Raw genomic sequence first — 25,529 nt, 5'->3', positions numbered from 1 at the left:
AGCAACCAGTCGCTAAATGAGGATTACTTGTACATCCTATTAAAGACCAAAGAACCCAATGTAGCATCTGCTAAAGTCTGAAAGCAATGAAATAAGTTGAGTAGGAGTTTCTACCAATAGAATAGCAGATCATCTCAAAGTCTGCAGAATATCATTATTTCAAAACAACATAACTTATTTTTTTCTCCGGCCAATCTGGGTAATACTGTAACTGGACCAGTAATAAATCAAGTAACATTGTGAGAACAGAGAAATACATCCTGATTGATGCAAATAAACTATACTGAAATGTTTTACTTTGGCCTTTGGAGAGATGTGGTTTATAGACTAAATAAGAGATCCTATGAACAGTATTAACCAATTAGTTTGAATTTATTGTATCATTTTGTACTTTGTCCTGCTTTGATATCGTCTCATTGTGATTGATCATACTGCAAACAGAGATAATCTGCCCATCATAAAAAAGGCATTGCACCCACAATGTTATCTGATATCCATGTTGCTATGAGGATCTGCCCTTATTCTTGCTCATTTGCATCTGTGTTGACAGTTCAAAAGGAACATATCCTAAAGGGAAAGAAAATAAAGGCAATGAAAAATTCTTGAGATTTGAATGACTTCAGTATTATTTTAGATTTTTAGATTTTTTTTATCTCACCTTTATTATTTGTATAAATACCTCAAGGCAATGAATATATCTAATGCTTCTTCTTCCCCATATTTTCCCCACAACAATCACCCTTGTGAGGCGTGTTGGGTTGAGAGAGAATGACAATGGGTTTCAGAGAGTTCTAGGATAAACTATAAGATTGCTTGTTCCGATCTGGTGCCTTCTAGATACATTGGACCAAGAACTTCATTATTCCTAGTTAATATTTATTTATTTATTTATTTATTTACTTACTTACTTACTTACTTACTTACTTACTTACTTACTTACTGGTTCGATTTATATGCCACCCTTCTCCAGAAACTCAGGGCGGCTTACAATGCGTTAAGCAATAGCCTTCATACTTTTGTATATACCTGCTTAGTAGGGCTTTCAGCCCCCCCTTAGCGGTGTTCTTTTTTGTACAAAGTCATCTTCTTGCCCCCACAATCCGGGTTCTCATTTTACCTACCTCGAAAGGATGGAAGGCTGAATCAATCTTGAGCCTGGTGAGATTTGAACTTGCAGTAATTGCAGGCAGCTGGTGTTACTTAACAGCACTTTAGTCTGCTGTGCCACCAAGGCTAACCAAATATGTCCTTTGGTTAGCCTTGAAGGGAGATGTAGCCCAACCTCTGAGGGCATTAGTTTAGGAAAACTGAACCTAATGGGGGGAAATAGCATTATCAAATATGTAAGATATAATTCTTTTTAACTCTAATGCAGCTCTAATGCACTGTTAATAAGGATATGAGGGTTAACTGTAAATAAAAATATGTATTCTATCAAAAAACAATACAACAAATTTATGAAACAACTGATGTGTGAAAGTGCACTCCCCACGCCCAGACCATTATTAATCAAGAAGCAATAAGCATTAATTGTAGCTTTATCTTTCTATTCAGTCATTTTTCCACCAGCATTTCAAGAGATGACTTTATTCTTGCTTCTGCATATTCATGTTTGCTCCCTCTGGGGTTTCAAGGACCTTGCCATACAAATTAATTTAGAATGAAGAAATATCAACTAATTTAATTTGTTTGGTTTAATATCCCGCCTTTATCATTTTTTTATAAACAACTCTAGGCAGCAAGCATATCCAACACTTCTTGTTCCTCCTTCCCACCCCCGCATAACCGTGTGCAGTGAATTGGACTGAGAGAGAAAAGTCACCCAGCTGGTTTTCATGGCTAAGGCAGGACTAGAACTCACAGTCTCCTGGTTCCTAGCCTGTTCGTATGCCTGAATCTGGCCTGACAACATGAGTAAAAAGCATGACTGTGCATCCTACTACCATCCCAAAAGAGAGGGTCTGTAAGTGGTCCCCACCATAGTTCGGCTATGAACATAGGAAAGCTGGAAACATTGGGGACAGTCCTATCATTCAGGCAGTACTCTTTCAGAGATCTTACTATATTTCCCACACCTACAGAATGTAAAGATCCTCAGGAATGAATTCCTCTACTTTAAATCAAGGTTAAAAAGAATTCAAATAAGCAACTATTTACTGTAGCTGTGGAAAATATCTGTTGTGGTCCGCCAGCAGCCTGCGGAGCTGGCAGCAGAGTCAGATAGTGAGGAGGCTGGGGCGGAACATGGGCCAGTCCTGGAGTCTGGGGAAGGCTCAGACGAGAGCTCTGCATTGGAAGCACAGAAAGGGCCATCTGGGAGGTACGTGCTGCCTCCGCAGCCTCCAGAGTCGGACCTCAGTGAGGCAGAGGAACAGGGGGAGCCTGTTCCCAGTGCGTGCATGCGCAGAGCTGCCAGAAGGCAAGAACAGTTAAAACAAAAGGGACAACTCGGGAGTAGGGCTTGGAGATGATTGGCCCCTCCCATAAGACTTAAAAGAGGAGCAAAGGCACGTGGGCCTTTGCAGGAAGCAATGTTGTTAATTCTGTGCAGTTTTAAGTCTGAAGCTCTGTTTGATTCTGGACTCCATGTGGCTTTGCCAATTAGGTCTTTGGCAGCATGTCAAGGGAGATAAAGGTGAGTGATTATCAGTCTTATCCCGAAAGACACTTTACAACTATTTGGGACTCATCTGTGAATGAACAGAATTCACAGCTGTTAAAATAAAAGAGGTTTTTGGGACAACTTGTGTGTTTTACTGACTCAGAAAGCCTAGGTCAGAACAATATCATTCAGACAATGGGCATATCAGAAAAAGAAAGCAGTTATCAATAATTGAGTGTTGCTACCAACCTCTGGCTATAATTCAGTCACTTGTTGCTTTAGTCTCCGTTCAACATGCAATCTCTTTCATAAAGCCAATGAGGGGATGTAGAACACAAAACAATTCTTCAACAATTCTTCATCCCCAATATAACAGAATAACAGAATTGGGAAGGACCTTGGAGGTCTTCTAGTCCAGCCCCCTGCTCCAAGCAGGAGACTGTATACCATTTCAGACAAGTGACTATCCAGTTTCTTCTTAAAATCCTCCAGTGATGAAGCAACCACAACCTCTGAAGGCAAGCCATTCCACTGGTTGATTGTTTTCACTATCAGGAAATTTCTCCTTAGTTCTAGCTGGCTTCTCTCCTTGATAAGTTTCTATTCATTGCTTCAATCTATATTTGAAACCTTAGCAAGGAAATGGGAATAATAAAACTTCACAGAAGAGCTTGGAAAGTTCTCAGAATCAAGTTGAATGAGCATCAGATTTGGAAATGAATCAGCTCATCCACAAGGCACCCAATAATAGTCAGTAGCTGGTTGTTTAGAGGATGATCCAGAAGAGTTCCAGCTGGTTTTCATATATGGACTCCTTTAGCCATAATAAAAGTAATAAAGGATATCTAATGAAAACCAATAAAAAGCCAAGTCTAAGTTCAGCGTCTGATGACCTTAGATCTTGTTTAACTCATTTGACATAAACCAAGGTCACTGACACACTTCCTGGAAACTTGATGTCTTGACTGAAATGCAAAAATCTTCAGATCCTCCACTTTTAGAAAGGCTCAAACCTATCAAGAATTAGTCTATTATTTTTTTTGTGCAATAAGAAGTTTTCAAAACATATGATTTTTGGGAACAATGATTATGAAAGGAACACACAACCCAGAAAAGACTTTCCTCCTCCTTCTCCTCCTCCTCCTCCTCCATGATTTATAATCTGCGTCAGGGGCAGGTTTCAAAACCCGTTGCTACCGGTTTGCTCATGGGCATGTGCTTGCTTGCACACGCGCACAACACTTCTGCGCATGCACAGAAGTGTCCGGGAGGGTGGGCGAAGCCTCCCGCTGCTGCCGCTACTGGTTCGCCCGATCTGGGGCGAACTGGTAGCAACCCACCACTGATCTGTGTTATATTTTACTCTGCAACTCATATTTTATTTTTACTTCAAAGGTTTTATAATGTTACATTAGTATTAACCAAAACCTGGTATTTAGAATTTCAAAAGCGAAAGTCCATGGGAAAGAATAAAAGCAGATGGTAAGAGTACACTAAAAGGTGAGAGAGGCAAAAAGACTTGATTAACTAGTATTTTTCTAGTGCAAAAGAATATACTACAGACTTCATCAAAAGTTTTATGTAACTTCTCAAGAGCTCTTAACCTATTTCAGGTTATTGTGAACATGTCCTCATTTGGATGGGTTAGCTTTTCTGATGAACTTTGGTACTTGTGCTGGAGGCAGATATCCCTGAGTTGTTAACAAATTGCAGAAGCTCATGTGGGGCACCCAAAGAGAGAATCAAAAATGGGGAAGATGGTGGGTATAACCATTCAATTGAAGGCCCACACCTTTAATGTACACATGATGCATGTTAAAATTGGTTGTGTTCACTATCTTGACTTCTCTGATGAACATCCCTGTCTTCTCTCCATGTCATCTGACATGATAGATCAATCCAGATTTAAGTCTTGACTTCTGGTGACTTCCTGGACTAATCCCTCCAGTTTTCTTGGCAACATTTTCACAAGTGGCTTTCTACTTCCTCCTTCCTGGGGCTGAGAGAAAATGACTGGCCCAAAGTCATTCAGCTGGCTTTGTGTTTAAGGCAGGACTAGAACACAGTTTCTTTTGTTCTGATGCTTAACTACTACTCCAAACCATCCTTCTTTATTACACTGTTTGGAATATTTGAACTTCTTAAAAAATGAGCAGGCCTTTTGAATAATTTCCCAGCCATATGAATGCAGGTAAGTATGTTTCCATGCACAAAGACCAAGATTTTGTGTATTCTATCCTGCTATGTCCCAATGATGCTTTTCAAAAGCCAACTGGATTTTCTTGGGATTTTTCCTTGAAAAATTTCCACTTCTCATCCAAGAAGCTTTTGAACTGAATTATGAAATTTATTGGATGAGAAGTAAAATTATTTCCGGGAAATAGCTAAGAAAGCCTAGTCAGTTTTGAAAAGCATCCTCCTTAGGACAACAATGACCTGGATGATTGAGAATCTCCATAGTTGTACCCTGCTATGTTTCACATTCCCCTCTTGTGAGAAGGAAAGCCCATTGGGCATAGGTCTGAAAAATGTCACCATGAGCCCACCAGGTGGCCCTGTGGAGCCATCCACGGAGCCTGCCAGAGCGGGGGAACTTCCCAGGAAAAGTGGCAACTACCTTTAAGGTGAGCCTATCTGCTTGTAGCTGGCCCAACCCCTTTAAAGCTAGTAGCAAGCAGTTGATTGGGAGAGAACTGGTTTCACCACTTCTCTGCCGTACTCTTTCATCATAAGTCAGGGCCAGGCAGGTAGCTTTTGCAATGCAGGAATCTCCGTCAGTCCTTTGGTTCTGGTGAAAGTCTCACATCAAGGGCACCCGGCGAGCGCCTCAATGTCTCAGGTCTGTGGCCATCAAGCTGAGAGACTTGCCGAGTGACGGAACTGAGTTTCAGAGCCAGGGTCTGGGAGCAGGATTGCCTCCACGGGGAAATGGAGCTGAGATTCCTTGGCAGAAAAGCCGCTCTATCTTTGGAGCTGCTGTTTCTGTTCTCTGTTTCCTTTCTGCAAGAGATATCTGCTAAAGAAGGTAAGGGCATCTGGGGAGAAGGGAAAGATACCTAGGGTTCAAAATTTGGGGGAGCCGCATAACTTCTTGGAATGTTGCAAGAGGGAAGTTTTAGACTCCAAAACTGAAAATGCCAAACAAAAGGAGAACATACTTCGCAAGGACATGTTACCTTGAAAAACCATACAAAGTTGCATTATGCACAAGTGCTGAAGTTTGGGAAGGAGAGTTGGGGAATTAGGAAATGTTGTCCTCAGATATTTTTGTCCCACGAAGACAAAGCCTGAATCTGCCAAACTGTACTTACTTAAGGTTTGCTTGTCAGCAGGTGGGAATCAATTGCAGCATCCAGTGATCAGCCTGGATTTGCTGCTGTCTCAATGTATGAAACAGCCCTAGCTCTGGAAGACAATGAGGAACCTGACAAGAAAGTTGAATTAGTCACACTCCATTTTTGCCCATTGTGGGGTTAACTACCCTGCTGAAAAGCATGATGAAGTGGGCCCTGGTACTTCCAATAGCTTGGAAATCTTTGCAGATGACACATGGTAGCCCTGGAGCTCTAGATTTCAGGAAAGCTTTGGTTGGCTTCCGGATTTTAGGGTTGTTTTTCAAAGGATCTTTTTTTTAATGAGATTATTGGGTAACAAATCTCTTGGTAAGCAAGCAACAATGTTATGAGTCAAATAAGCTTTATAAGTTTATTACATTAAAATCCTAATGGAAACAGGAATCAAGTATCTTCCCTTGTCTGTAGCAGGCAGGGTTGGGCTGTAACTCGTAATTTCTGAGTTGGGGTTGGTTCCCAATTACACAGCTTCACTCCCCCTCCTGATACAGTACAACATGCATGTGATTTTTTTAATGACTCTATAAGACTCACTGAACACATTGTTTATAATTAATAAAGTAAAATTAGGCTTCTCTGAATTAGCTCCTGTAAAAAAATTACTAATGCATTCTGTTAGAAGAGCTTACAAATATTTTTGTTGTTGTAGAACATTAGTAAATTAAACAGTTCCTTCTTTGCAATGGATATACACTCCAATACACAAACTTTAAATATTTCTGGTTGCCAAACCCAAACCTCAATTAGTGTTACTTAATGGCTGAGGGTGCTTCAAACTCAGAGGTGTCAAACCTTGGTAATTTTAAGACATGTGGATTTCATCTCCTAAAATTCCCCAGCCAGCTATGGCTGGCTGAGAATTCTGGGAGTTGATGTCTGCAAATCTTAGAATTGCCAAGGTAGGACAACCCTGTTCTAAATTATTGCAGAGTCCCTGAAAAGTTCCTTTCTGCCTAGCTTCTTACCCTTACTTATGAGCATCTGACTTTTCATTTTCTGTGTTAAAAACAGAACTAATGGCTCCAAACTGGAATGGAAAATGTGTATGTCTTGCAAATGGCCTACAAACTATTTGTGATGCTTTCTGCCTTTGTGTAATGATAGGACACGGATGACTTTAGATGCTGAAAAATTCTTAAGAAAGTCCTATTTGTTTGTTTCCTTGATTCTCCTAGCATAAGCCAGCTCAGACCTATTGTAGTGGCTCCCATAATGAAGTTAAATATTCTACTGGTTCAGAGATTTCCGCACATGATAATTGGAAAAGGAGAAAAGAAAAAGGCTGCAACATCTTAATAATAACCAATTCCACTAATCTCCATGGCTGATTAGAATAATTTTACTTAGAATGCTTTGGTTTAACTAGTTTTTGTGATTGGTTGAACTTGATGCTGTAGCTATAGGTAAACAGCAGAATGGACAGGAATGGCCTTTAACCTCCAATTATTGAAAGACTGACAATGACCTGGGGTAGAATCCTAGGTTTAAATACAGCAACCAGTTATGAATGTCTGAAATGAATGAATGAAAACATGCCACCATCAGATTCAAGGTTCATAAGTTACATTTAAAAAATAAAACAGAGTTTAAAGTTCTGGTGCTTTCAATAATGTCTCATATTCCAGGAAAACCTTTTCTGCTATAATACCTTTCTGTGTAGCCTCAGTTTCTAATTAGATGACACTTTCTCCTTGCAGAATCTAGTCATATTGATGATGCTGGCAAATCATGAGTTTGCAATATGACCTTTTATTTCTCCCAAATTTAAGGGCAATTGTCCTGAAACTCCTCATCTGCCCATAATTAAGAAAATTGTATAATTTGAGCTGAGGTTCTGTCTTGGCACCTGCATACCAGCCTACCTGCAGCCACTTTGGCAAGGGTGTTACCTGCTCAGGACTTAAGGAATTTAATTCCCTTGCTCACACCTAAAGGGGCATCAGGTGAGCAAAGGGACATAGAGCCAGAGCCCCAATTCTCCCTTCTCGACTTGCATGCTTCCCTCTCTCTAGTATCTATTCTTTGGTTTTAAATTTCATAGCACAAAAATGGAAGGAACTAGATATTCTATTTTTAAGAAAATAACTTGAAATCTATTAATCATTTCAAAACAGATTTGCTACGGTCCTCTTCCCCCACCTCCATCTGTCCAGAGCAGTCTTTATCCAATCAGTGTGTATTCAGTCATTCATCTCTACTGCCAAAGTTTTATTCATTGTACAATTAGGAAAACGCTCTAAAAAAGTATTCTTGTATCTAACTTTCTCTAATGGATCACATTTGTAAGCATTTTTTAATGCAGCTTTCTGTAAGATAGACATTTTTATCTATAACTTTTAAGCCAAGAAATATAGGCATTAGCAAACTCTGAATTATGTGCCTACTTGTGCCACGATATATTCTTTATTTCACAGAATGCATTGTTTCTCTTGGAGGGAATCCAGGATGAATTTCTTTCACATTCTTAGCATATGTATTGCATAATTTAAGTTTTAGTTTCATTCCTAGCACTCATATTCAGTTACAAGAATTCTTATAGTAGGGCTGTGATCCAAACTTGTATCCACATGAATTGCTATAGTTATAGGCTGAATTTAAGTATTGTATTCCAACATAAGATTTCTTTTTCAGATTTGGAGTTTATAACTAACATCTTAGTCATTTTTTATTCTTTAGAAATGTTGTTTGAAAATGTTGTTAGCATTATTTTAGCACAGTTATTGACTTCCTGTGTATATTTTTTATTAAATTTGTATGCCACCTAACAGAAGAAGGTCACATGCAATGAAAAGATTTTCACACTCCTGTTGATGCTGTCTGAATTACTTAGGAAAATAAAGTTTCCTAAGATAATTAAATTTTTCTAATATATCTTTAACTAGAATGATCTATATCAGGGGTGTCAAACTGGCAGTATGTGGGCTGGATGTGTCACGTGCAGGCCACACCTACCCCAACTCTGCAAAAGAAAAAAAAATGTCACGATATGTCATGATACGTCATGTGACGCGATCGAGTTTGGCACTTGTGATCTATATTGTCATCTTAACAATCAAGCATAGGTCAGACTATTGTATAGTTGCAAAGAAGGAGTCATAGTAACATGTAACATTGAGAGATCTGTCAGAGATCCTTAATGAGATAATGTGGGCTAGGATGCCTCTTTATTATCTATGACATGTCATTGATGTACAGATGTTCCAACCTTTTAAAAAATATATACTGTATTATTACCTTTGGCTTTCACAATAGGAAGATAAGATACTCTTCACAGAGACATGACAGCTTCTAAGAGACTGGACTGGAGGGAATTAGTACTTCTGTCATGCCTTTACAGCATGTTCTCATTTTAAAGCCTTCACTCACTTGTGGAAATATTTCCCGACTGAAATTCCTGATGGAAAAGTGGGTCTTAGAGAGGAATGAGGAAGCCGGGAAGTAGTAGCAAAAACAAGAGCATGTGTAAATAATATAATGATGCCTTTATCCTGTTAATATTAATTTTTGAAGCTGATTTTAAAATGATTTTAAAAAGGCTACACAAGGGCATAAAGGTAGCACCATTAAAGCAGCAGCATTTTTTCCTGGGATGGGCACTGATTCAACTGCTTTAAAGAGTTCCCTGATGCCTCACAGTCCCAGGAAAAGAGGCAGTTGCTTTAAAAGTTACAGACAGTACTACGTATGTAACCTCATGCATTCCAAAGCACTTTTTTAAAGGCTGAGTACAAAGCACTACACAGTTCTAATGCTTAGTATGAGATTGATTTTAAAAGTTGTTAGAATGTATAAAGATACTACAAATTTATGTTGGAAATGTGGAAAACAATAATGGGTCATTTTATCATCCTTGGTAGACTTGTAAAAAAAGCTAGAAAATTTGGGGTTCAAATACATGCAGTACATAAAGCATTTTAAAAGTTAATTAAAACTCACCACGAACCATTGAGTCTTTCCTTCGCCTTGCCATGTTCTCATTCCAACTCCTGATCTGTCCCATTCCTTCCTTAATTTCCTTAATACTTGGACTGTGTCAGCAGCTCAAAGGTGATATTGTTTCCGTGGAGTAAAGGGGAGGGGTGATGTCTCTCCTACCCCTTTTTGGTACCAGGAAGAGAGGAGAGGAGACTGCTGGGTGTAGAAGAAAGAATCTAGATCAGAGTTGACTTAAAGAGGAAAAGAGAAGATGGAGTAAGAACTAAGAAGTAAGGCCAACAATATGGGCTTCTCTTTCCCCACGGCCAATGCAGCATGGAATATAAAGACGGGCCCTAAGAAAAGTCAACTGAAGTTGCAAAGACCTATTTGCATGATTTTTTAGATACAGCTATTCCATGGAATAGAAGGGTATAGAAGGCTGTAGAAGGGTGGTTCCTATTGCAATGTTTAAAATATGTTTTATATGCATCCTAAATTCAAGCTTACAAGCTCACCGCTGTTCATAGATGGATTGATTTGATTTAGGGTATGCTAAGCATGCAGAGCCCCGAAATTCCATCACTAAAGGTCAAAAGGGAGCAGAAGGGAAGCAGGGACTATGTTCCAACCCTTAAACTCTCTTAAACACCAGGAAGCTTCTTAGATTTAAGTTTGATTCACACTCAGTCTTTTTACCCATGTAGCAGAACAAACAATTCAGTTATTTGTTGTCTGGATTTAAGACAAAAGTGTCTACGACTGTACACACTTTCTTTGACTTATAGAGGCTTTTTTTTTTCTTACAGTCTGCTAGCCGATCAAGTCTGCTTTTAGTGTACTGTAGATCCCTGAACCTGTACTAATTAATTGGGTAGTTTCCTCTTGTCCCTTTTCATGCTTTTGATAGCTTAAAATGAAATAGTAGCAACATAGCGTTCATTTTTAGAATGCAGAAGCTAAATGTTTGGTTGTTGATTTTTTTTTTAATTACTAAGATTTATTATGCATGAATCCCTGGAACTGCCCTGATTTTGAAAGTTGTTAGATTATGAAATCTAATAAATCAACTGTAACCTAATAGCCCCAAGGAAATAGTTCTCTGCAAGCAAGGGAAGATGAGCTACCTAAGATTCATGGTTGTTATTCTTGGTTTGAATTTTAACCAAAGAAGAAGCTAAGAAGGGGAAGGGAAGAGATGGACCTCCATGATCCGAACTTCATTTTCTTTGTTCCTTGGAATGGAGTAAAACAAAACTAGCCCTTGCCCCTGCATCCTTCACTGGAACAATGGGAGGAAACCTCCAAAAATAAAGTGAAACTACAGCAAGAAAAGTATCGAAGTTCTTTTCCTTCCTTCCTTCCTTCCTTCCTTCCTTCCTTCCTTCCTTCCTTCCTTCCTTCCTTCCTTCCTCCCTCCCTCCCTCCCTCCCTTCCTTCCTTCCTCCTCCTCTATAACTCCATAGTTAAACAGGGGTGGGCAAATGTGGCCCTTTTACAACCTGTGGTCTTCAGCTCCCAGAATTCCTGAGACAGCTTGGCTGATTTCATCAGCTGTAAAATGCCATCACGTATTAGTTATAGTATTACAGTGTGGGAGATGCAGACTCATCAGATGTCAAATAGTGTGAAGAATGGCTTTCTTTAACAGCTTAATTTTCTCAAATTAACAAAGAAGATTATGGTCTCAAGCAACCTTTAGATCAATAATATTTGATTAGATCCTTTCAATTACAGATCTATCTGTGGCTGGTAATTTATACGTTAGTTAGCTTGATGGAAATTTGGTTTCTTGGCTGGATGTCAAAAATGTGCTAGGCCCAAGCAAGCTGGATTCATAAACAGATCAACAGTTGACTACTGTTAGATCTCTGGCAGAAAAAGACATAGCATCTCCTGGCCAAAATTCTTTTATTCTCTCTCAAGAGAATTTGGGCTTAAATTTAGCATTACTTTCATTACTTTCAAGACTTCTCTATTTAATTATCTCTCTTTATCTAGAGTCTACTAAGAGTGAGAAGACAATTTGTTTCAGCCTATATTTGTCACAAAAGGGCTTCATTAGGCCAATAATTTTTTGCCCCAGATTTCCTTTCTCCAAAATTGGAGAACACAAAACTCCAACACTTAGACTTCCATTGTTTTACTGTTCAAATGTCGCTTCCCTTCTTTCTCGAACAAATATATACCTGAAGAGATATATTATGTGCATCTATGGGTTAAGCATTTCAGAATTTGTTTTACTGATAATTTCAGTAAATCTAAAATAAAGAAGAATATTTATAGCTCAGGGCTGAAATGAGGCGTTACATTACTCTCAGAGAGCACCAAGTACCCCTCAGTAAATTTTAAATAATGGTTTTTCCTTTAAAAAATAAGCATATGTTTGTATAAACGGTTCATTACAGGACAGGCCATGGAACAAAACCAACCATCCAAAGATTTGGGAATCATGTGAGAATAATTTCAATTCAATATATTTGATAATGTTCTTTTTCTTGGGTTGCCTATAGAATTTATGCAGTTCTCCATTTGTTCCTACTAGTGTTAAGGCCATCACTCTCTTTTTCTTATCAAGATTGGAGAATTTCTTTCAGTTTCTTCACAGATATTTAAAGCTAAAGACTAACTCCAATTGTTAGGTAGCCTTGGATTGGGGGTTTAATTCAAATTTGGAATAAGATATCTCTATATTTTTCCTCCATTACATTCTTGAGATGTCTAAATTTATCCTTTCATTGCCTTCATGTTAGTGGCTGGTTTTCTTTCTCTCAAATGTAGCTCCATAGGGCTTGACAGGCATATTTCTCGTGTGATGCACTGGATTATATTAGAGAAGAGAGCTACCATTGCCCTGCCTTGAACTCAGAATTGCCATGTTTAGGCCTTTGGCTTTGTTTCTTCTCTCTGCAGGAGTATTGCCAAACATGAGCCATTCGCGATCTGTTTATCACAAATATTGACTTCCAATATTCTTAGTGGCTCACAGACCTGTCCCAGTTTCCATTGTACAGGTAGTCCTCAAGTTACAACCCTAACTGAGCTGGGCAATGACAGTCATAAATCATGTTAATCATAAAGCAGGTCACCACATGACCACCGATTTTAAAAACTTTTTCACAATAGTTTTTAAGCGAATGTGATGATTGTTAGGAGAACATGACAGTCATTAAGTGAACCTGAAGGTTATTAAACAAATGTGGTCATTAAGTGAATGCAAAAGTTGTTAAGCAAACCCATTGCTCGCTATGAAGCAGTTTTGGGTAGAAACTTAAAATAAACACTGGTTTCCAGAAAAAACCATAGTGAATCATAGTCATGTTACCGTAGGACACTGCAAACAGGCATAAACTCGGACCAATGTTTGAGCGCCCAAAATGCAATTACATGACCACAGGGGAGGAGGCAACATCAGAACTACAAAGTCAAATCATAAGTATCTTTTGGGGAGGATCTGTTGTAATTTTGAACAGTCACTAAGCATCCAGTCGTCGTAAATTGAGGATTACCTCTAGCCCTTAATCGGTACTAAGGACAAGATAATTACTTGAACAACCTAAGCATACCCTTAATCTGCTATGCTTTTTGAAGCACCAGGTTTAGTTTTGTCCTCCTTGCCTTACTAATTAATCACTATCAGAGAATATTACATGATAGCTGTCTTTGCCATTGCAACTATTTTGGTTTATTTGCACGGCCTTTGAATATATAATTACATTTTACATAATACATAATAAATACATACATAATACATAATAATACATAATAAAATTACATTTTATTAACATAGTCTGCACTATCTAAAATTGAGAATGTTACAGGAACAAACAGAACATAGAACCATAGGGCTGTAAGGGACCTTAGAGGTCTTCTAGTCCAACCCTTTGCTCAAGGTAGGAGACTTTATCCCAGACAAATGGCTGTCCAGTCTAATTTTGAAAACCTCCAGTGATGAAAGACCCACAACTCCAGGAGACAAGCTATTCCATTGATTACTTGTTCTCCCTGACAGAAAATTTCTATTTATCTCTAGATTGGATCTCCCTTTAACAAGCTTCCACCCAATTCTTCTTGTCCAGCCCTCTGGTGCTTAAGAGACATGTCACCTCTTAAAAAATCCTAAGGATCATGCTGACCGAACTCCTAGAACTACCTTTTGTTTCCAGGATTGCCTCTGAATAGCAGTCGATGGAGAACTCGAGCAGTAGGGATACTTTGCCCCCATGGCTCAATGGCTAAGACGCTGAGCTTGTCTATCTAAAGGTTGGCAGTTCAGCGGTTTGAATCCCTAGTGCCGCGTAACAGGGTGAGCTCCCGTTACTTGTCCCAGCTTCTGCCAACCTAGCAGTTCAAAAGCATGTAAAATATGCAAGTAGAAAAATAGGGACCACCTTTGGTGGGAAGGGAGCAGCGTTCCGTGCGCCTTTGGCGTTTAGTCATGCCAGCCACATGACCACAGAGATGTCTTCAGACAATGCTGGCTCTTGAAACAGAGATAAGCACCGCCCCCTAGAATTGGAAACAACTAGCACATGTGCTAAGGGAACCTTTCATGCTTATGGACTTCCTTGAAAGCATCTGTTTGATCTCTGGTGGGAAGAGAACCCTGGCCCATGTAGGCCTTTGGAGTAATTCTTCATTATTTGTTTCAGGCAAGGTTGGTATGAATTTCAAGTTTTTGATGGCTGATTCAATTTTTTTTTTCTTATTCTTCTTTTTAGTTAATCTTCTGGACACAAGCACTTCTCAGAATGAGCTAGGCTGGTTGCCAGATCCTCCAGATTCGGGGGTAAGTAGAAATCACAAAAACTAGAATGCAAACCATCTGTACTGCATTGCAGCATGGAGCTGAATTTTCAGTGGCAGCTAGGAAATCTCTGCTAGAGATTAGTTGGTTTACTTAATGTCAAAGAGAGAGATCTAGCTGCCTATGTTGCTCTGTTGCTTGGATCCTAGAAAGGGCAAAGTAGCTAGAGAAGTCTGACAAATGAGGGTCAATAGAAGCTAATAAAGGCCTTAGAAAAGTTGAATAGGGATTGAAAAGACAGTAAAGGATGTGATGTGGGGCTAGCCTGAAATTTTAAATGATTTTAAAAGGGGATACTCCAGAAGAAAAACAAGGCCAAGATTTAGAAGGGAAGAGGCATGGGCAGAAGGATCTATATGTCACCAAGAATCTCCTGTTTTTTAACACTTCCTTTCGAGAGGCAAACATTTTTTTTTTTTGCTGAACATCTTATTGATTTCAGTGTAATTTTGTTAATGCACATTACTTTCTGTGCGATGTACTAATATGTGAGATAATCCATAGATTGTTTCTTGGAGAGATTTTGCTGATTTTCTGATAGTCATTTCTTGTTCTTTTCCTTCTTATGTTTTCTTTTTTTCTTTTTTCTTTTGGTCCCTTCCTATCTAGCTTTGCTTGCTGATTTATTTTTTATCCAATTTCAACAACAGGAGTAGGATATAAAGGCACAAGCCCGTTTATGTACTATGTATTAACTGATCAAGCTTTACTGCTTAGTGCAAAATCTCTGATGAGATTTCCTAATTCTGCAGTATTTAAGACATTTTCCCAAATAAAACTCTTGATCAGATCATAGTCACTCTCTCTGTCTCTGTCTGTCTGTCTGTCTGTCTGTCTCTGTCTCTGTCTCTCTCTCTCTCTCTCTCTCTCTCTCCCCCTCCCTCCCTTCCCCCCATCTTTCTCTCTCTTCCTTTATGGCTTTGTGGAAGACTACCTTGCTGTACTTTGGAATTCTTTGGAATGCACTATACATTTCAGTTGCCTCTGGGGAACTGTCACACATGTCAGCTTTTTTGATCTTCCTGTGGTGCTTTAAATATTCGGAATTTCTACCATTTGCTGCCTCCAGTTAATGTGAGAATTTCTCCCTTCCCCCATCCATACAAAAGAATGCTTTTTTTTCCATCTTAGGGAAATGAATGCTGCTTTACTGTTTTTGTGTTTTTATGTATTTAATAGTTGTATTGTTTTTTCATTTTTAAATTATTTTTGCTGTTCATTTTTTGTTGATTTGGTATCATTTTCTGCACCTTTAATTTTGTAAGCAGGTCAGAGGAATGGTAGTGAGATGGGTGTTATATAAAGTGAATGAATGAATGAATGAATGAATGAATGAATGAATGAATGAATAAAGGTCTACAGAGTTTCCTGAAATCATAATTCCAGAATTTCTAATTGATCAATTTAAGATCTTTTACATTATCCATTTTCATTTTGTGATTATGTACCATTAAACCATATCTAAAATACAGCCAAATGAAAAATAATTAAAAACACGAAACAAGAAGACTAAAATATATTTCAATCCCCTTTCTAACTGTAGTCAGAAGAAGGCTGGTCTTTTCAACAAGAAATTGTTCCATAGTAGAAGGCATGCCATGGAAATGGTGGGATTAACTATTGATGCTAAATGCATCTATAGAATATTTGTTCCTCCCCCATAAAAGGTGTCCTGCTGAATTCTAAGAGGGAGGCATTGGTGCAACTCATTACTAATGGTCCTGCAAGCAATTTGAGATTTCTTTGTATCATCTATAGGCCACAAACAGTACTTTTCACTAATGTGCAAGAGGAAGCCTCTGTTCTTATCCTGCTTGTTTCCATCCCCTCTGATCTTTCTCGGCTTTTGCTCCGTTTTTCTTTTTTCTATTTAATCATGTCTGAACCTGGGGCCAGATTTGGCTTTCACTGGACAAGTCCCTGCAGTTTTCTTGCCAAAGTTTTTCAGAAGTGGATTGCCATTGTCTGCTTCCCAGAGCTGAGACAAGCTGAGTGACCAGACTGGTCATGCAGATGACTTTGTGCCCAAGGTGGAACCTGAACTCGCAACTTCTCGGTTTCCAGTCTGATACCTTGGTTCCTACACCAAACTGGCTCCCTTGCAGTCTCCTTCTATTTGGATGAAAATTGCACCTTGATCCAAATCCTTTTTGCCCACTAACTCAGCTCCTATTTTCTTTTTTAAAAAAAACCAGTCAGTCGCATTAGTGTTAAGGATGTAATTAAGTTAACTTCTAAGTTACTCCTGTTCCCCATCCAAAATAGGCAGCCATTATGGTGCAATGACTAAGAGGTTAGACTTGGAGCAAGAAAACTCAACTTCTAGTCCACTCTTAACTATGGAAACTGGATGTCCTTCACCCTTTGTTGTTCTTTCTCAACCCAACCAAGCTCACAGGCTTGTTATTCTGGAGAGAAAAAAACAGGACTTCCCCTGTGCTTAGATATAAAGTATATTTGGATAAAACTTATTTGCGAATTCCTAAGTAAAAATACTTGTAGTTGAGGCTTTTGCAATACTGACTAGGGATGTCTACTAATATTCAATGTTTATTCTATATAGAGAGGCTATGTGATCTTTCTTTGCTTTTTGTGGCTAAATAAGATTGTGATAGTCACCTTTTTTCTTAAGTTGTACTACCACAATGCAAGGACACAAGATGAGTTGAGGCCAAGATAAGGAGGACAAGGGATATGAACTTTGAGAAGGGGGAGAGCAATTTATGGCAGTTATGGCATTCATCCCACAAGGGATTATGTTTAGCATTGCTTTGCTTAGATATAATTTAACACATTTTTCTCCCACTTTGGGGTTCCTTTTGACTAACTAACACAATACAATTGCAAGTTAAGGCCAATGAACAGCAGAAAATGAACATAATACTCAAAAATTATTTACTCGTTTATTTACAAATGCTTGTAAGCTGCTCCAATTGAAGCTGAGCCAGAACAGCATACAGTTTCCACCTTCGTAAATTCAGATTAAAAACAAAACATTAAATTTAGAAATATAGGCAATCCATAGTAAAAAAAACCAACAACATAGAAAATGGAAACATACAATCAACATGCTATTCATTTGACTTTCTTCATCAGAAGGAGTAGTCATACTATTCTGGGCCCATGGTCAGATGGTCATGATTTTATGGACTTTCTTAAAACCAAAAGAGTTGTGCCATTCTGATGTCTGGGAGAAAAACTTCCAAATGAGGATACAATTGAAAATTTATACTTCCATGAACTTTGTAGATAACAGTCTCTAAAAAACTGGGAACCCTTGATATAGGGAAAGGAAAAACCATCCCATCTTTGGGATGCCATGAAGAGCTAAGAAGAAATTTCCATATGACTATTTCAGAAAAGATTGTGTTTCTTTTAAGTACCCATTTTATTTCTGATTTAAAGGTGTCCTGAAAAAGGCATTTGCTGAGTGATCTTGTCCCAGGACAAAAGAGGGTTGAAATATAATAACATTATATTATATAACAATAACAATAACATTTTAAATGTGAAACAAATAGGCTGTCAAAACTACACCTATGCTTTCAGGTTGGGTTATATTGCTGGTTAGTTAAAGCCATTTTCAAATGAAATTTAATTCCCTGCAATTTTGTGGACATATCTATGTAAAAAAATTTGGCAGCAACATAGAAGTGATTTACTAATGTTCTCTTCTGGCATGACTTTTCAACTTTCTAACATTACAGAACTTGCTGGAGTTTCCTATCCAAGTATTAACCAGGCCTGGCCCTGCTTAGCTTCTGGGTCCAGAGAAGATTGACCACATAGTGTCACCTATTAATAATAATACACCACCTGAATCCATCAAGGTTCCAAAATGTTGTTAAAATGAGCTGTATGCAGAGCATAATATATTACTGCCTCTTGGATTTACAGCAGCTTCTATAATAATGGCAAGACACATGTCTTGTGAATAGGATATCTCATCGCATTGTGGTTAATGAACACTGAACATTCTTTTGTGTCAGGGTACGACTGACAGCTGAACAGGGTCAGAATCCTGAGATTCTTATAATTGCTGGATAGTGCTGCTAGGCAACGGCCCCAACAAATATTGTGCAATGTTCGTCTTTGCCTGTTTCTCTAGTTGAGCCCAAGGCATGTCTCGGTCACAAAGGTTGTCAATTATTTCCTTGAAGTCAAAGATCTACCATCTGTGTCCTGACACCAGTATTTGATACTGCTAGACCTGCATGCTTATTTATATTTCTTCTGACCTTGGCATGTGTAAAGAATAAAAGCCATAACTGTTGGGTAATTCAATGTTGTCCTTTCAAAGTGGAGCCAAGAAGTAATTGCAATATGCTGGCTATCCTGAAGGAAACAGGTTTGGTAGTCTCTGTAGTCTTCCTCCCAGCTTTTAACTGGACTGGAACAGAAGACTGGGAAAGAGAATTTCATTTCTTCCTCTTTTTCCTGCCATGATTCATGTTCCTTTCTCACCCTCTTCATAAAATGGAGGCATTTAAAAGAACTGTGAGGTTTTGCCCTTATTTCTCATGAATGTTAAATGTTTCATAGGACTGAAAAGAGAATAATTGCTAGAAACTGGGCTATCTTTAGCCATTTCAACAGATGGCATTTGTCCTTATGAACCGTCCTAGCATTATGAGCTTAAGAAGATGTTCACCTGTTCTCCTTCTCCCATCAGAAGGTATGTTTTGCTAGGAACTCAAGGAAACCTTCTGTGCGGTTGCGCCCCAGTTTTGGAATTCTTTCTGAAGGGGACCAAGCTCATCTCCTGTTTGTTATCTTTTGGTTGCAAGCAAAATCCATTTTTATTCAGTATTTAGGCATAACAGTAGCATAACTCCTGAGTCTGTTGGATGCAGTTTACCGGTGCATTTTTGATGGTATTGTTATCATGCTTCATTATTCTACTTTTAAAAATTGGGTTGTCTCCATTTTTTTTAGTGAAAAAGTGAAGTATACAATGTACAATCATAAAGTGATCTGTCTGTCTTTTTCAGAATACCTTTTCAGCAGTAAACAAAGCATTTAAATGATAAAGAGGGGAGGAAGCACCAAATAATTTTGTGCTGATGCAAGTTTACAAGAAGTCTGCCACAGGTGAAAAGCTGTTAGGAGGTGAAGCTCAGCCACTATATTCCAGTTTCCTAAATTTGTGTTCCCGACAATTGCAGACAAGCTTTGCAGATTAAGAGATGCATTGGGTTTTGTTTTTTCACTCTACTTACATCCTCATAGGAAACTAATGCATACTTTCTTCCTAATCTGCCCAGCATCTTTTTAAGCAGAAAGTTGGAAAGGACCTTGGAGGTCTCCAACTCCAACCCCCTTCTCAAGCAGGAAACCATTTCAGACAAATGGTTGTCCAAACCCTTCTTAAACATCATCAGTGTTGCATGGCAATTCTGTGCTGTTTTCCACACAATGTGCAGATCTTTGCTTTTTTACAAAAGTGGATGAGAGAAAGAATATGCAGAGAATTTATTTTATTTATTTATTAGTTCGATTTATATGCCGCCCTTCTCCAGAGACTCAGGGCGGCTTACAATGCATTAAGCAATAGCCTTCATATTTTTGTATATACCTGCTTAATAGGGCTTATTGGCTCCCCCTAAGCGGTGTTATATTTTATACAAAGTCATCTTATTGCCCCCACAAACCGGGTCCTCATTTTACCTACCTCGAAAGGATGGAAGGCTGAGTCAACCTTGAGCCTGGTGAGAATTGAACTCACAGTAATTGTAGGCAGCTGGCAGCTAAGTGCTACTTTAACAGCAGCAGTTTAGTCTGCTGCGCCACAGGCTCCTAAATACATACAGTTTCTTTAAACACTCCACAGGATTCCTTGCAGTATCAAAGCCTTTTTTTCCCATGTCACAATGCAGTGGAACCCATTTAAATAAATTGAGTGTTGAAACAAGCTTGTGTAGCATTCCCTTAATTCAACCTCAGGCAATCGCCTAGTGCTGGGCTTCCCACATTTTGGCTGCCACATAGTTAATTGCATTTTCCTCCCTTTCTACATTGGTAAATCTCTTCTTCCAGTGGATGGCTTGGCTAATGCTGACATTGTAGATATTGTATATGAGAACAGCGCCATAATTTCTGATTCAATTCAACTTTTGTAGTCTAAACCTTTGTGGGTCAAAGTGCTGTTAATCATTATAAATAGTCATCTCCGGATGGGAGGACACCTATCAATATATATTTATCCAGAAACATACACTACAACGATCCTTTCATTCGTGCCCTTCCTTTTCTGAATGCAGAAAGAGAGGAAAAAATCTTCCCTAGAAGCTGAGACCAAGAGAACAAAAAACCCAAGAGGTAGATTTGCGCATGTCAACCTTATGCTGAATATATATTAAAATAGAATGTAATAAAAGGACAAGGTCTAATTGGTGTGGTTGTGACTCATTTCCGGTCCTTAACTACTGTTGATAAGAAGTGTAATGAGATTGGTACACTCATAAAAGTTCTGAGTAACTTTCGGTTGAATTAAAAAAAAATCCAGCCACTATTGTTGAAACCAAAAGCTACTGTTTCAAATTTGCCAATGAGTTCCAATTTTTTGAGTGGTTTGATATTATAGTATTTAGATCTCCCTGTTTGGTTCAACTAAATGATGACCATAATGCCTGCAACATAATGTCTTTGAATTCTGTGTGGAAGTTCTCTTTCTCAGTGGTACCCTGGTCAACACTTACACATGTGGTTCACATCACTTTAGAACTGCCTGTCCCCATTAGACGAAGCTGAAATACAGAGCATTCAGATCTGTCTATTTAGTTCTATATGACAATATGCAGCTCCTCTGGATTATTTTCCATTGGAGCATGTGTGTCTCAACACTTCGTTGGTATTAGCTCAGCCCCAGAATCTAATAGGAAATCCAAGGTCCATTCATGGAAGATAGCAGGTTCTTCTGAGCAAATGGAAATTGCATTGTTCCTAGCACTGGACTGCTACTGCTGACTACTCTGAATTTAGGGGTGAGATCCCAGATATGCTGGGAGATATTTCCCTTTGCCCCCATTCATTGCTTAGCAAGCCAAAGATGATCCTGGGAAGCAACCCAGGGAAGAACAAACACCTGTCTATGGAGATTCTCAGCCATCTAGGTCATGGTTCTTCCAAAGGTGCTTTTTCAAGAGGCAACTGGACTTTCTGGTTTTTCTTTGAAGACATTCTTCAGCTGAAGAGCTGAAGAAGCTTCTTGGATGAGAAGCAAAACATCTTCAAAGAAAAACAAGAAAGTCCAGTTGCCTCTTGAAAAAGCATATTTGGGACTAACAAGCACCTCTCCCTTATTTTTCATTGGCAGAGATTTTGAGGAATTTATTTATTTATTTATTTATATATTTATTAAATTTTTATACCGCCCCCTCTCCCGAAGGACTCGGGGCGGTGAACAGCCAAAATTAAAAACACACAATACAAATATTAAAATACATTAAAACAAAATTAAATTATCTTAGGCTTCTCCAATTTAAAACCCCGTTACCCATAAAATTCACCCAATTAAAAAAAAATTTTAATGTACATGGAACTGAGCTTCTTATAATTTTTCAGGTGAAATAGAAAGGGGAAGATGTACAAATCAGCTTTTGGGTCAGGAAAAATGTTTATAGTATATCTTTCTGGGTGTGCATTTCTGAGCTTTGTCTCTTGTGATCAACAATTCCTCTGTCTTATCCAGAGCCTTTAACTTTGACTAAGACACCAAGCAAGATTGCTAGATCATACACTAGAAATCTTGTCTTTAAGAATTTCACACCAATTCTTTTTAACCCTCTGACTGCCCATTGTTTTACAATGTATTACTTTCCTCCTACAACTGCTGTGGATTAAGCATTAAGTCCTTAGTGCTATATTAGGTACTATAAAGGAGGTACTACATGCAGGAGCTCCAGAGAAATAAGCATTCTATCTTCTGTATAATATAGACATGTCCAGCTGGCTCTTTAATCAAGCAGATCAAGACCATAGACCAATCATCAAACCAGATCATCTACTGTATAAGTAAAAAATGTATTCTGTGATTAAGCAGTGATCCCTGATAATGTAAATTGGGAAAATGGGGTTTTCCTTTCATGTATCATTGTTTGTCCTGCAGTTAGCAATCCACAGAGAAATATTTGACTTCTGCCCTTCCAACAATGCTGTCTTTTAAACATTGGTGCTTAATATTGCTGTTTTACAAGCTAGTTTACAGGTAGTCCTCAACTTATGACTGTAATTGAGCTTGTAATTACAGTTGTAAATCATGATAGTCATTAAGCAGATCATCATGTGACTGTGCCTGATTTTACTTTATGTGGTGGTCATTGAGTAAACACTTTGATTAAGTAGAAGTAAACACCTATTTCTCACACACACAAAAAGGTCAGAAATTACAGTCACATGACTGAGGGACACTACAAATGACTGTAAATACGGGCTAGTTACCAGATGTCCATAGTGTGGCCAGATGACTTCAGGAAGAAGGTGTAGCTGTTAGAACTTCATATGGGGTAAAGTATCTTGGGGGGGGAGGGGAGAGTCTATTGTAACTTCAACCAATTGTAGGTTGAGGATTACCTGAACTTTAATATCTGTTCTATGTTAACGGCAAAAAGCATTGTCAAAGATACGATGCTTAACTTCCCTCTATTGTTCCAAGCTAGTATATGTGCTGTCGAAGCAAGTACAAGATGGTGATGATTATTAAAGATAAAATGTTAAGCATGTAGAAGGGTAAGTCTTCTAAAGAAGAATTAGCCTGGCTTCTGCAAAGGAAGGTCCTTGAGATTATCAGGAAGCTTCAGGCACCAGGAAGAACGCAAGAAAGAATGATTTGGATGGGTATTAAAACAGAAAATGGTTCAGTGCAAGAAAATATATAATTATGCATATTGGGGCAAACGTATTTGTGTGTGTGTGTGTGTGAGAGAGAGAGAGAGAGAGAGAGAGAGAGAGAGAGAGAGCAGGAGGGAGGGAGGAAAGGAAGGAGAGAGAAGTGTCACAATTGTGTGATCACAGCCTCACTAATATACATAACTAGAAACAATGTTGATAAATTCAGGTTTTTTACTTCTCTTTTTATATTCTCGCCGAGTTGTTCTTGAGGGGAAAATACGAGGACAGTCTGTTGGATATGTTTGCTGCCTTGCGTTATTTATAAAAATAAGAAAAATGGGATATAAATAAATGAAAATGAAAAAAAAATGAAAAGGTCTATTTATATATTTATTTATTTATATCCTGCCTTTATTATTGTGATGGAAGGAAGCTTTAGATTTGAAAAGGGCTAATTTGTCAAATTCAATGTTACTCATCTTTCTGGTTCTTTTCTCCAGTCAATTTATTCTATCTACCTATTAGTTTGCTGTTTTGTCTAGGTAAAAATTTATATGAATTTTCTTTTTATTTTGAACATAGATTTTATTTTGAACATAGATTTTCTGTTTATTTTGAACATAGATAACTTTTCAAGTGATTGTTCCTGGTGTATTTTGTTTTCACTTCTCTATATGATATACAGATTTGGGGAAATCTGCTACTGTAGTATGTATTTTTGTACAAACTTTTGACTCATCCCAAACCACCTCACATGGTGGTGGTTGTGGAGAAAATAGGAGGCAGGAGTACAGAATTAGATATATTCATTACTTTGAGTTGACCAAATATGCTTTTAAAAAGCAGGATAAATATTGAATAATAACAATAACAACTGCAAAGTTGATCACAGGTTTTGGAAAACTGAAGGTAGCTGCACATATATGCAAGTTGGTTCACATACTGTACAGGAAGTGCAAATTAGCTAAATCTGCATTAAGCTAAACAAATTATTCTCACATCCCCTGTTAGGTCTGGGGAGATTTCAACTTCTTGAGATAGGAAAAAACAGAGAGCCTTTGTTATACTCTAATGTATTTACTGGGGGAGGGGACCCTAACACAATTATTCCTTTGCATTGAGTTTTCCGACATTGCTTGTGTCCCCCTGCTGGTTAAACATATATTTCCAATTACTGTTTTGCAAAGACTGTGAGGGAAAACTGTGGGTAGGGGGTCCACACATATACACTTTTACAATGGATTTGCCAGCCAGTGAATACTGGAATACATTCCTGCATCCCACAGGTCTTAATTCTATATGAAGTGTAATGTGATTAGAGATCTATATAGTGAAAACAAGATCCACAGAGGAGAAGCATAATGCACAGCTTTATTCCAATTAATTATCAGTGAAGTCTGCATATATTTTGCTGAAATCTTTCATATTCTTCTGTGGATGAAGTTGAATTATATGTTGTGACCGAAGCCACAGTACAGTAAAATATGTAAAAAAAATATATATGTAGGAGTGTTCAAGAATCTAATATCTAGTTTGGTGAGCAAGTGGCTACATGATGTCCGAGTCTTGATCACAACTTTTGGCCCTGTCACAGAGGGTGACAACATGGAACAAGAGGAATGACATCTGGGAGGTATATACCATCATGAAGCAACACTTCATGATGGTATATACATTATGTATATACCATCCATATACCTTAGATGGTATATACCATCTAAGGTGATCCAATATAGCCACCTTTGCATAGCAAAGATCATGGACTAAGATCCAGTCTCCTTAAGTAACTCCCCTAATAACATTCCTGTTATGCATGCAGGTTTAATCACTACTTCCTCTTCTGTTTCTTTCCTTCATCTTATTCAACCATTAACTATTAACAGTTTTTCAGAGCAATTGTGTTGGGCAGGCCACCAAACATCTCAGCAAGCCTTTAATTTAGGACCCTCCTGGTGTGAACTGATCATACAGAAGTAATTGGCTGATTGGCAGTTTCAAAGGGGGGGGCACATGCATGCCTGCA

At 38.3% G+C, this 25,529-nt stretch overlaps 1 protein-coding gene across 1 annotated transcript in view; it reads left to right on the top strand.

Moving 5' to 3' along the window:
- Positions 1–5,506: 5,506 nt before the first annotated feature.
- The window catches only part of EPHA1 (EPH receptor A1), a 76,620-nt gene continuing 56,597 nt past the window's right edge, over positions 5,507–25,529 (top strand). Inside the window, exons 1-2 of the mRNA XM_070935382.1 lie at positions 5,507–5,627; positions 14,592–14,659. Coding sequence (XP_070791483.1) covers positions 5,531–5,627; positions 14,592–14,659 — 165 coding nt within the window. The 5' untranslated portion in view covers positions 5,507–5,530. The remainder of the gene's footprint in view (positions 5,628–14,591; positions 14,660–25,529) is intronic.

This window comes from Pituophis catenifer, unplaced genomic scaffold, assembly GCF_029215685.1.
Source record: "Pituophis catenifer annectens isolate HBS135680 unplaced genomic scaffold, rPitCat1.0.hap2 SCAF_2, whole genome shotgun sequence".
NCBI classification, from domain to species: domain Eukaryota; kingdom Metazoa; phylum Chordata; class Lepidosauria; order Squamata; family Colubridae; genus Pituophis; species Pituophis catenifer.
Note: the sequence above shows the minus strand (reverse complement) of the source record. Positions and strands in the feature narration are given on the sequence as shown.